This window comes from Trichosurus vulpecula, chromosome 3, assembly GCF_011100635.1.
Source record: "Trichosurus vulpecula isolate mTriVul1 chromosome 3, mTriVul1.pri, whole genome shotgun sequence".
Taxonomy (NCBI): Eukaryota; Metazoa; Chordata; class Mammalia; order Diprotodontia; family Phalangeridae; genus Trichosurus; species Trichosurus vulpecula.
This window is the reverse complement of record NC_050575.1, coordinates 383,275,233-383,287,150: the sequence shown is the minus strand read 5'-3', so window position 1 is coordinate 383,287,150 and position 11,918 is coordinate 383,275,233. Positions and strand designations below refer to the sequence as shown.

General features: G+C 44.1%; 1 protein-coding gene across 1 annotated transcript in view; it reads right to left on the bottom strand.

Moving 5' to 3' along the window:
• The window catches only part of KIAA0513 (KIAA0513 ortholog), a 28,109-nt gene that overhangs the window by 3,231 nt on the left and 12,960 nt on the right, over positions 1 to 11,918 (bottom strand). The window contains exons 9-10 of the mRNA XM_036752273.1: positions 2,798 to 2,878; positions 1,453 to 1,547 (exon numbers count right to left, since the gene is read on the bottom strand). Coding sequence (XP_036608168.1) covers positions 1,453 to 1,547; positions 2,798 to 2,878 — 176 coding nt within the window. The remainder of the gene's footprint in view (positions 1 to 1,452; positions 1,548 to 2,797; positions 2,879 to 11,918) is intronic.

The window sequence follows — 11,918 nt, the reverse complement described above, 5'->3', positions numbered from 1 at the left end:
TAGAAGAGCCTCAGTGTCTGTGCGTGCGTGCGTGCGTGCGTGTGTGTGTGTGTGTGTGTGTGTGTGTGTGTGTGTGTTGGGGGGGTTCTCCAGGAAAACAAGAAAACAATAACAAAGATGATGGTGATGTTCACTAAGTCTGGGATAGAGACAAGGTGCTTCTTTGTCATTAAATAATTAAGGGTGCTGGGATGAATACACGGTAGGTGCTCAATGCTTAATGAGTTAAAGGAATGAGCTACTATCTTCATTAGAATCGCAGAAGTTCTCCAACCTACAAATGGGTGGTGTTGCTAATGGGTTATTAGAAAATTGGTTTTCATTTTTTCTGTATTGTGTTGATTCTGCTCATCAAAAAGGCTTTTTCATGATGGTTCTCATAGCATTTCAGGATGAGTGGATGGGGAGGAAGTTTCCAAGACAGAAAGCCAGAGGGGAGACTTTTTGTGACAGTATGGAATGGGAGGGGTGGAATGAGTTTGGAGACACATGGTAAGTGGAGGCAGCTATTTGTACATAGCAAACTTTGGCTGGCAAGTACAGGTCAACAGGTCAAAGGTTGTCTGATACTTGTTGACCCCTACTGCATACCACTTGAACCAGATTAAAATATAATTGGGAAATAGTTAACAAAATAAAATACAATAAAACATAGATAATATTACATTTCAAAACTAAGTCAATATGGACCTTCAGGGATCCTTATTATGGTTTAGTGGCCCAGGTTTCTATTTGAGTTTGACACCACTGATCTAGAGGTCTAAGGTTTGGCTACTAAGCATTCAACCTACAGTATTAAGTGACTTCTAGATTATAAGCTCCTTGAGGGCAGAGACAATCTTACGTAAACTTCACTTTCCTTAGCACACTCGGCGCAGTGTTCTGTACACAGTAGGCTAGCAGATTAGTAGCGTTGTACCAGATCACAAGGGAGGTACAAAGTAGAGATATTTAATTTTAGGTCTAACAATCAACACTTATGCCATGCACTGTGCTAGTTGCTGAGGATACAAGTACAAAGCATGAAACAATCTCCATTCACAATGAACATGGAAACAAGAAAAATATATAAAAATACAGAAAACTTAAATCTAAAATAAAATAAATAGAACAAAACTGTTACATGCAAGGCAGTTTGGGAAAGAGGGCAATTAATAGGAATCCAAGACTTCATGTTGAACATAGTAACTATTCAAAGAACATGTTTCCCCTTCCAAAAGGGACAAATCTCACTCCATAGAAATGGGACTCCCCAAAATCTGAGGTCTCAGCAGTTCAAAGTAAAACAAAAACCAACACAACCCAACTAGTCAAGTCTTCTAGAAAACCAAGGAGTATTTGTCCATGAGTTCCTTTGCTTTGTCCCTGCCCACTTCCCACCTTGGCCCTCCATCTACTACTTTCTCAGCAGTGGCAGAGCCAACTCACAAACTTGCCATGCCCCCTCCTCACCTTCATCCAGATTGCCAATCACTGCCTGCTTCTTCAGAAAGTCATTGCATAGCTTCTTGTTCAGCCCAAAAGCCAACATGTTGTGAGTAAATGTGCTGGAGGAAGGAAACCATGCATTATACCTTCTGGGATTCCTACCCACATAATCATACCCTTCCCCAGTGAGAAGCAAGATGAGCTTCTCACTGACCACCTGTGTCCATGCATAGGTAGGTCCTTTCTCTAAAGACCACGTGACTCACTTTCTGAATTCCATCTATAGAAGCCCCTTCACTAGCTTCAGGACTCAGTTAATGAAGTATTCCCATGCTACCCTATTTCTACTTCTTCCACATCCTCAAAGGCTGTGCAAAGGGAATGTCAGTTCTAGCAGTTTCTGTCAAGCTGGAGAGGCCTTGAGGCCTGGCTCTGTGTCTGCTTTTTAATCAAATCAATAAACATTTATTAATCACCTACTATGTGCAAGGCACTGTGCTAGGCGCTAGTGATATAAAAAGATAGTTCCTGTCCTCAGGGAGTTCACAGTCTAATTTATTTAAAAGCTAGCTTAAGTAGATTAGAAACTCTCATCATCCGAAGTTTAGCTAGTGAATCATGATTTGGCAGGGGGAGGGTAATGCAAATGATTACTAAAACCCAAAGAAGTAAGGAGGGATTGTAATTAGCATCAGGGGAGCTACTTCTGTCACCCAGAGCAACAAAATCACGGATTCATGAAGTATATTACTAGTTCATAGGATCATCAGTCTGGAACTAAGTAAGAGGGACTTTAGATACCATCAATTCTAACCCACTCATTTTGCAGCTGAGGAAACGGGCCTAGAGACAAGTAACTTGTCCAAGGTCACACAGCTAGTAAATGTTCACACCACGATTTGAACCTCAGATTTCCTGATCCAATGTCCCACACTCTATTCACTTCCTTATATGGCCTCTCAAGGTTATCCAAAGGTTCATAAGGACATGTCCTAGGTCATAAAATCCTAAGGCAGGGGTAGGGAACCTGTGGCCTTGAGGCCACATGTGATCTTCTAGGCCTTTGGGTGTAGTCTTTTGACTGAGTCCAGCTTTTACAGAACAAATCTTTTTATTAAGGGGATTTGTTCTGTGAAGTTTGGATACAGTCAGAGGGTCACACTTGAGGACCTAGTGGGCCACTTGTGGTCTCGAGGCCACAGGTTCCTCACCCCATCCTAGGAATTATAGTTGGACCAGGAAGCAAAGTGAGTTTCCCCTTTAGATTGTGAGCTCCTTGAGGGCATCCTCCACACTCAGCCCAGTGCCTGGCACATAGTAGGCACTTTCTATTTGCTTATTGACCAAGTGCTCACTCAATCCCTCTTACCCGAGCTGCCCGAAGGTAATGTTCTCATTGAATCGGAGGCTGTCATCACGCTCCTCTTGGGTCATGTGGCACCACTTCTCCCTGGAAGCACAGGACGCAACAAGAGACCAGGTTTTTGGAGAACTTAATCCACAGACCCAACCACAGCCCCCATAGCACTAACAGAAATTACACCCACCCTGCACCATCAAAAAATAAAGGAGGGCAGTTTTCTCCGTGGGAGATCTTTTCACTTTGCATTGAGCAAATTAGCAAGGGAGGTCACTGTTAAATTTACAAGATACGCAGCATCCAAATGTGAATGCATCCCCTCAACATAAAGGAGCTGTTTTTGCTTTGGGGGAGAGGGAGTTATTTTATTGATGTGGGAGACTCCCAGCGTGGAAACGCCTTCTACCCTTGTCTGTCACTTACAGTCTTAGACTTAAGATTTATAGACATAAAATCTCTGATGGATAAAATGAACTGCTTGGGGTCACAGTATGTGTCAGAGGGCTTCCCAATCCACTGTCCTCCTGTGTTAATCATTTATTAGCAACAACCACAAAATCAGCAGAGATGTTATATATTATCTCTTCTTTCCCATTTTTCCATTATTTAGGAGGAAGACAAGCTGATGGTGGTTTCTCTAACTCATAGATGTGGAAACTGAGAGAAAAGAAAATTGTCCCAAGGACACACAGAGCAAATCAGTTGGGGTGGAAACTGTTAGAGGTTCTTGGATCCCGGATTTGTGAATATTTACTGGGCTCCTCACACTTCCTGTGCTTATAATAATTGCTACCTTGACCAGTTAAAAACTTGGATTCACAGAAAGGCACGTGGCCTGTATTATGCCGTAGTTGTTTAGAGAAAATGTGTTAGCTTAGGCAAACCCTCCTGCCCGAAAGCTAACTACAGACAGTGACATCCTGACTGCCTGTGATCGGCCTTTGACCCAGCAAAAGCGCATGCCAGATTTTCAGTTCATTTTTCCTACACTTGGCTTCTGGCTACATCCTCCTCTGGCCACACCAAACACGGGTGGGCCCCGATCCACACCCAATCAATTCTTCAAATGTTTGCCCTCGGCTTTATCTCCTTCACCCTTCCTTCTTCCCCCCAACTTCAAAGGAGTCAAATAAACATTCTTTATTCTAAAGCCATTATAAAATGTAGTCCAGCATAGCCTGGAGACCTGTTTAAGATGCTTCCTGCAAGGGGCGAGTATAATATGCTGAAAACTCCAACCAGAAAACTGATAGTCTATACGTGCTTTTGTAAGACAGACCCTTGATTTGAGGTTCCAAATGATATTCTCCCTCCATCTTTTCAAATCCTCTTGATATTTTCTAGAGAAGGGCATTTAAGGTTGGGGGAGGTGGGACAGGGAACAGATAGAAGAGCAGGAACCAGGTATGTTCTCCCAAGAATGCCCCTACTATAGAGGCAAAGGGAGTGTCATGAGGATAACTGTCACCTATGTGGTGCTATAAGATTACAAAGTGCTTTTCCTCAGAACAGTCACCTAAGGGGTGGATGGTGTGATATTTACACATGGAGAAAGCGAGGCTCAGAGAAGTTTCAGCTAGTTAGGGAATTCATGGACCGATATTCCATGGTTCTTTTAGCTGCTAGCCCAAGATGGTAAAGGGTACAGATGGGGCATAGACTCTGATCCTCTGGCTCAAAAAAATTCAATGTTCTCTCCACCACACTGTGCTTTCTCCCCATTAATTACTAATGTTAATCCCAAGCACTTGATTGGGGTGGGGGAGAGAAAGGCATCATTTTCTTAGTATGATAATTATTGATATTAGTAATAATGATAAAAATGGCTAGAACTGATATAGCCCTCTAACTATATTATCTCGTTTGATCCCCACAACAACCCTGTGAGGTAGGTACTATTATCATCTCTAACAGATGTGGAAACTGAGGCAGACAGAAAGTATTGCATTTGGACTCAGGACCTCTTGACACGAAAGCCAACCCTCTATCCGCTGCCCCACTGAGCCACATATGTTTTTATGATATCAAAAGCTAAAAATCTTCATCTCTTGGCTTTGTCTCCCTTTGTCTATCAGAACATCATCATGCCAGATGGAAATGTGGCTCCAGCCTTCCTGGGCTTTATTCATTTGTCTTAATGAATGGCAAGCACTGAGTGTCAGGACCAAAGAATTAAGGGCTTCCAAGGAGGGCGGCTGCTGCACTAATGAGAACCACAGGTGCAGGCGGAGAAAAGAGTGCACTTTAACCCATTGTCTACCCTGGAAAAATAAAGTTCTCAATGGATGTCAGACTAAGTAAGAGTTAAGATCAATATAAAGGAAAAGGAGAGAAAAAAATGGTCTGAGGGAGTTGGGGCTATGGAGGAGGGATGCAGGCAGAAGATGGAGAAACCAAAGAAGGAATAGGAGAATGAATGTATAATGCGGACTACCATCCTTTCCCTACCTGCCGCTGCGACGAGGGCTGTAACAAGTGAAGGAGGTGACCGGAGAGCTCTACTACATGGAACACACCTCCCCATGAGGCTTAACAATATTGGTGGGTGGGGTTGGCTGAGAAGATAGAGACAGATGCAATCTTGGGGGGAAGGCACAAGTGTGGGAGCTGCCCAAAGATGGCTGAGTGTTAATTTGTAAGTAATGATAATGCCCCCAATTTAAAAGTTTTAGAGACAGCCCTTGGAGATATTCACAGCATTCTTCTACCTATCCTTGCAGAGAAGTTAGGACCAATATTTTTATCCCCATTTTACAGATTAGAAAATTAGACTCAGAAAAGGAAAGTGATTGATGAGAGTAGGAGCTGGGTATCTCCTGACTTCTTTTCAAAAGACAAGAAACAGGCTCCTGGGGCACTGACATCTGATTATGAAGGGGTGCCTCTCGGAGCTCTGCCCCATTAGCTTGCCCCAGTCAACTTTCACACCTCCCTCCCATAACGTGGTACAAGAGTCCTAATTCCCACCTTGTAGCAGAACTACTGTCAGTCTAGACAGGAAGTATGTCTCCCCTTCCCACAATAACTAAAGCTGGAGGTCAAATTCCTGAGACTCTCTAAAAATGACAGGTGCACTGGGTCACCTAGGAGAGTTATGATTTAGCCTTGTTTGGAGTCTCTCAGCAGAGAGGGCTGAAGACACTAAATGCCACCCCCTCCTCTGCCACCTCCCCCCTTAACTCCTTTAGCCCCTAGGGGCCAATACAGAAACTCAATTTGCTTTCTCAGAAATAAAAGGTAATACAGAGGTGTCCTTATTCAAGGTAACTTACACCAGGTGACAATTCACATTGAAAAATTGAAATTAAGAAAAAAATTGATCAGAATGCTGACTTTACCAGCATTTGGTCATCAAATTTATGAAAAGATTGAGCCAGATGGCTAGTCCGTACCATACATGATCATCACCACACAGCACATTTCTAAAGGCTCTCACTATGCTTTATAATGGCTCTTCCTCATAGGAATGCCATGAGTTCCCATTTTTACAGATGGAGAAACTGAACCTCCAGTAACTGAAGTGGCCAGCCCATGGTCACGCAGCTCACCAGCCCAATCCTAGTCTCAAACCTGGGTCTCCTGATTCCAGCATTCTATTGACTTCACCGTCCTAGACTACAAATGCAGAACCCAAATAACACTTGGAAAATGGAACAATACAAATCCACTTAGAAGAAATCTTGAAAAATTTGTATTTTAAGGAGGTAGCATTTATTTGGGGCTGAAGACATAATTATAGATTGAACATGCAGCTACCAACTAACCCCACAAAGGGCACTTCTCCCTGTTGCAGTCCGAGCCCCAAGATGACGAAATCTCTTAGATGATATTTCAAGTTCCAATACTTGGATCTTGGGAGTTATTAGTGGCAGAAGGGATTATTAAGATCACATGGCCAAACATGTTTTACAGATGGGGAAACTGAGGTCATACATGGCAAGTCAGTGGCTATGCCTGGGTCTTTTGACTCTCAGATGCTCTTTCCACTATAAAACAGCTTCCCAATCAGAAAATGATCATTTCCCTTCAAAAATACAATTTTTAAAATATTTCCTGTACTTAGTGCAAGTTCAGTTTTGCCTGGAGCCAAAATCATTTTCTCTGGGAGAGCACTGCTAATTCTATGGAGGAAGTCAAGGAGAAAATGATTTGATTTACAGAAATTCAATTTAAAAGCCAGCTTTTCAGCAACAGTGGTAACCTGTGAAATGAGGCCCACCCTGGTCCATACCAGAACAGAATCTTGCTTCAGGGAAGGCAGAGATGACTGTATTTTATTCCCTCTATGGTCAATTTCTTTTTTTTTTTAATGGTCAATTTCTTAGAACAGATAAGCTCCATGGGGAAGGGAACAAAAGGGTTATGGATCAGGAAAAAAGACAAATTAATTTTTTTTTCCCTCAAAGGAAGGGAATGCTTCAGGTTAATGGGTGGTGGAAGGGATTATTTTTCTACCTTTGAAAAAAACACACACAAAGTGTGTGCGTGTGTGTGTACAAAAGGTATGTATATGTACACACACTGCCATGTGGGATACCCTTGGGATGCTCAAATGTTATGAGAAAGACTTTCCTAGCAAAAAAAGACTAGGAGAAGGAAGGGTCCACCTTTCTTTCCTGTGGCCTTCACAAGAGAGATGAGAAGGGAGGAAAGAGAATTCTGCCCCCAAGTTTCTAGATCAGTAAAACTTTAGAAAGTAGGATGTACCTGAACTTGGGCCTTTCTTCCTTGCTAGCTAGCTAGCCTCTGAGTCTCAAGGAGCATGCCAGAGTCACAAAAAGGAATAACTAGCTTGATTTTGATTATAATTTTTATAATCATAATTTCTATAATCATGTTATAAAAAAACAGCTCTCTTGGAGAAGGAAGGGGAGGGATACAAAAACAAAAATAATAAAAAGTTAAAAAAAAAAAGAAATCAGACTTGGAAAGGATCTTTGTGGATCTAATCTAATCCTTTCATTTTACAGATGAGGAAGGATTGAGGAAAAACTTACCCAAGGTTAGACAGAAATTTTAAAAGTTTAGTTAGAGGGATCTTTTTTTTAATCAGGGAGGGGCAGGCAGAAGTAGGTCTTTTTTTTTTTTGTCTTATTGTCAATTATCCTGAAATTATCTTGTATTGATTCATATCTGCTCATGTGTATCACTCTCCCCAACCCCACCCCATCCCCACTGTAGTAAAACATAAGCTCTAGGAAGGGAGGGTAAGGTTTTTGTCTTTGTAGCCTGAACAGGAGTTTAATAAATTCAATTAACTCCTTAACAATTCCACTCCCCAAGCTCAAAGAGCTTCTAGAGCTTGGTGACTTGATTTACCTCCCTTTGCCCCTACCCAACCACAATGTTCTCTTTCATCTTTAACAATCACTCCCACCTCTTGCCCAATATCATTTTCATATTATTGGGTTATGCAATGCATTCCTGTAATGTTAATGGGGAGGGGGAGAGTGTAAGATCTTCCCTGCCCATTAATAGGCTTCATGCGGAGCCCAGTAAGGGAAGCTCCCTTGTAGGAAGGCTTGCACACCTTTTGTTAATAAGCTAATTAGGCACTGAGTCAGGTTGTGATGCCTTCTGGCTTTGAGCCTATTCGCTAAAAGAGTATATATTGTGAGAAGTGAGCTTTTGCTTTGGGGGCTCGCTCTTGAGAAAGATGTCATGATTCCCTAGTGGATACTCTGAGTGGCCCTATGTTCAGAGCTCTCCAACTCCTCAGAGGTAAAAGCTCTCTCAATGCGGTGGTGGATGTAAAGCTTTGATTCAGGCAGTAGAGCCCAGTCTGTTGGTCTTTATTTCTCTTTGTATTTTTTCAATTAGCGGTGATCACTGACCCCTTTTAAGTTGCTTTCCTTAAAAAAAGCAGATCTAAGAACCTTTACTAGCAGCCATCCTGGAGATGCCAGTGTGGTTCCTGTTACAGCTCCCTCTGTATAGAAGAGGTGAAACTGAGTTTAACAAGATAAGGCTCACGGCCTCAAAGGGGTATTACCACCAGTCAGTCAAAAGGCCAAGGAGTCAGAGTCAAGGGTTCAAGAAGAACAGAAGCTTAGGGTTAGAAGGAAGCTTTAAAGGTCAAATGATAGAACAGGATGAGAACTTCCCAAATAATCTAGTTTTGCCCCTTTATTTTAGAGATGAGGAAACAAAGACCCAGGAAAGAAAAGTGATGCTAGACTTGCTACAGGCCACTCTGTTGGTAAGTGGCAGATACAGAATGGGACAGGAAATATGCATGGTTTGCTTCAGGAGGAAGCTGACCCTCAAAAAAGGAACCCTGATGAAAACAGTTATTCAAAATGGGAGCAGCAGCAAGTGCCCTCCCCCACCCCCAAATGTCCTCCCCTCAACCCAAATGGTTTCCCAAGCTGGTTTAGAGTCCCAAACTAGCCATCACACGGGGAAAGTTGAGTGGCATGGATGGGGGTGTGGGGAGAGGGATACCACAAAGAATAATAGCACACATGCATCTCTTGTGACTTCTCTACACCTTAGGTCTCCTCACTGCCCAGCACAGAGCTCTGAATACAGTAGACACTTAATAAATGCTTGTTGTACTGTGTGCCTATTATTATAGGGTTAGGGTTTAGGATGCCTCCCCCCTGCCCCTGCTTCTCCACCACCATCCAGTCCAGAGGCCAGATCTCACAGAACATGGAAAGAACCCTGAGTTAAAGGTTTTGCAGAAGGGGGGAGGAGAAGCTTTACATGGGGCTTGGGCAGTTGGTAGAGGGTTAAGCACCTTCCAGTTATGGCTGCCATCTCCACCTCCTCCATCCCCAGGATCTCCCACACAAAATAAGCCTTGCTGAGTATGAGTGGTTAGAAATCACCATCCTTCAGCCACTGTCTGGGTCTCCCCCAGTGTCCCCTCTGCTACAGGAAGCAGCCTCCTGACCTCCACCTGGACCTGTTACCACCACAGTAGCTGAAAATGCACGTTTCCTCCCCCGCCCCACATCCCACCCCCTCAGTTTTGCCCTGAAAAGGACCTTAAAGTGAATCAGAAGTTACTATCAAATGGAACAAAGTCCCGGGGCACACACACCTCTTTTCCTCTTCCTCTCCAGCATTCCCTCTGGAGTGGCAGCAGAAACAGGGTCAACAAAGGGCACATGTTAAGATCATGCAAGATAAATGGATGGAAAAAAAGAGAACAAGTAAAAGAATGAGTTATTATAGACAGAGAGACAAGGGGGAAAGAGAGGGGGAAGGAGGGAGGGAGAGGGAGGAAGAGAGAGGGAGGGAGGGGGAGAGAGGGAGGGGAAGGAGGGAGGGAGAGAGATGGAGGAAAAGAGAGGGAGGAAAGGAGAGAGAGAAGGACAAAAGAAGGAGGGAGAAGGGGACAAGGAGAGAGAGAAGAGGGGAAGACAGAGGGTGAAGGAGGGGGAAAGGGGGAGAGAGGGAGAGAAAGAAGGGAGAGGGGAGGGAAATGGAGATTGGCAGAAAGAGAGAGGGAGACAAGGAGAGAAAGGGACAGAGAGAGAGATAGGAAGAGACAGGATATTTAAAAAACTTCTTTCCTAATAGTTGAACAGTAAAGAGAAAAGCCCCACTTGTCCTTTTAATTATCAAAACTTTTCCTCAACTTTATTTCTGACATAACAGGATAATAATTTTTCTCCCACATGGACTGCAGGGAAGTTTCAGGGAGCTCCCCCACCCCTTTTCTTCTCCCAGATTTACCCTAGCAGGTTAAGGTTAAGAACAAGATCAGCCCAAGTTAAAGGACTTGGAGTTGCCTCTGCTTTACACCCCCTCCCATGCCAACCCTCCCCCTGCCCCAGTAGTCCAGTATGCAAAAGCTATGCTAACAAATCGCCGCTCCCTTCCTATCCTTGCCAGGGCCCCGGGTAATAGGATCACCGAGCTGGAAGGGTTCATACAGGCTATATTAGTCCAAGTACTTCTTCTGTCCACTGACATGCCCATGGTCATACAAGCTTGTAAGGTTTAGAGGTAGGACTCAAACCCAAGTCTTCCTCATTTGAGAAATGAGGAAGCTGAGGTTTGGTAGGGGGAAGTGAGTAGCCCTAAGGTCACACAGCTTCCAAGTGGCAGAGCTGGGATTCAAACCCCAATTTCCTAACTTTCAGAATGGTGGCCTTTTCCGCTACACCATACTAACCACCCAAGTAGTGGTTGGGGGACAGCAAAGAGCTCTGTCTGTTAGGCAGTTCTGCTAGGAAGATCAATCTTGCTTAAGCCGGAGACATCAGCCTGGTCATGCCATGCAAGCCAAGCACTAATACCCCCTTTTCAGACATTGATATTGGCCTGTCCTCCCTGCAAATATTTACCTGGGGGAGCTACTCCTCAAGTTCTAGTCACCCGGCCAGGCTGGGGTGTTTTTCCTTAGAATAAAAGTTACAAGGATCCTCTACCCCCACACCCCCATTTTGCAGAAGAGGAAAATGAAGCCCAGAGAAAGAATGTAAACTGCTGTAGGTTACACAGCAAGTTGGTTACCAAGTCAGGAGAAGAGAGCCCAGGTCTCCAGCCTCTCAAGCTAGGACTCTATGGTAGCAATTTGGATTTGAAGGCCTCCTTCCACTAGATCCAGCCTATCCCTTCGCCACAGGCTGTCTTTCTGAATGTGATGGCCATAAATCAGCTTCTGGAGGCCCACTTGCCCTCTTCCCTCATGGTGTTCCCCAGGAAGACAGAAGCAGTAACACCATGTTCTCATACCCGGATCTTCCTACATTGTTAAAGCCAACCTTCTGTATGTAGACAAGCAGAAAGAAGGTACCTCCCAAATTGCAAACTACTTCTGGGGTTTGGAAAGGCTTGTTCATGTTGCAAACCAAGGAGGAGCCAAGTCACAAAATGGCAACTGGGTTCCAACAGAGGTTAAGCCTCATGGTGGCATCTCCTTACAAGACAACAAGCTAGAGGGACTCCACTGCCATGGCTTCTCCTTTGGGTTCTGGTCCTAGTGAGAATTCACCAAAGTGGGTCCAGAGGGAGATGGGGAAGGAAGTTGACATTGTCCTCCAGTGGTGTGTTAAGTTGTCTGGGACAGTCAGGCCAAGTCATCTAAGATCACCCCAGGCGAGAAAGCATACATGCAGGTTGTGGACAACCAACCTCTGCCCCCACACCCCACCCCTTCTCAACTGTGTGTCCT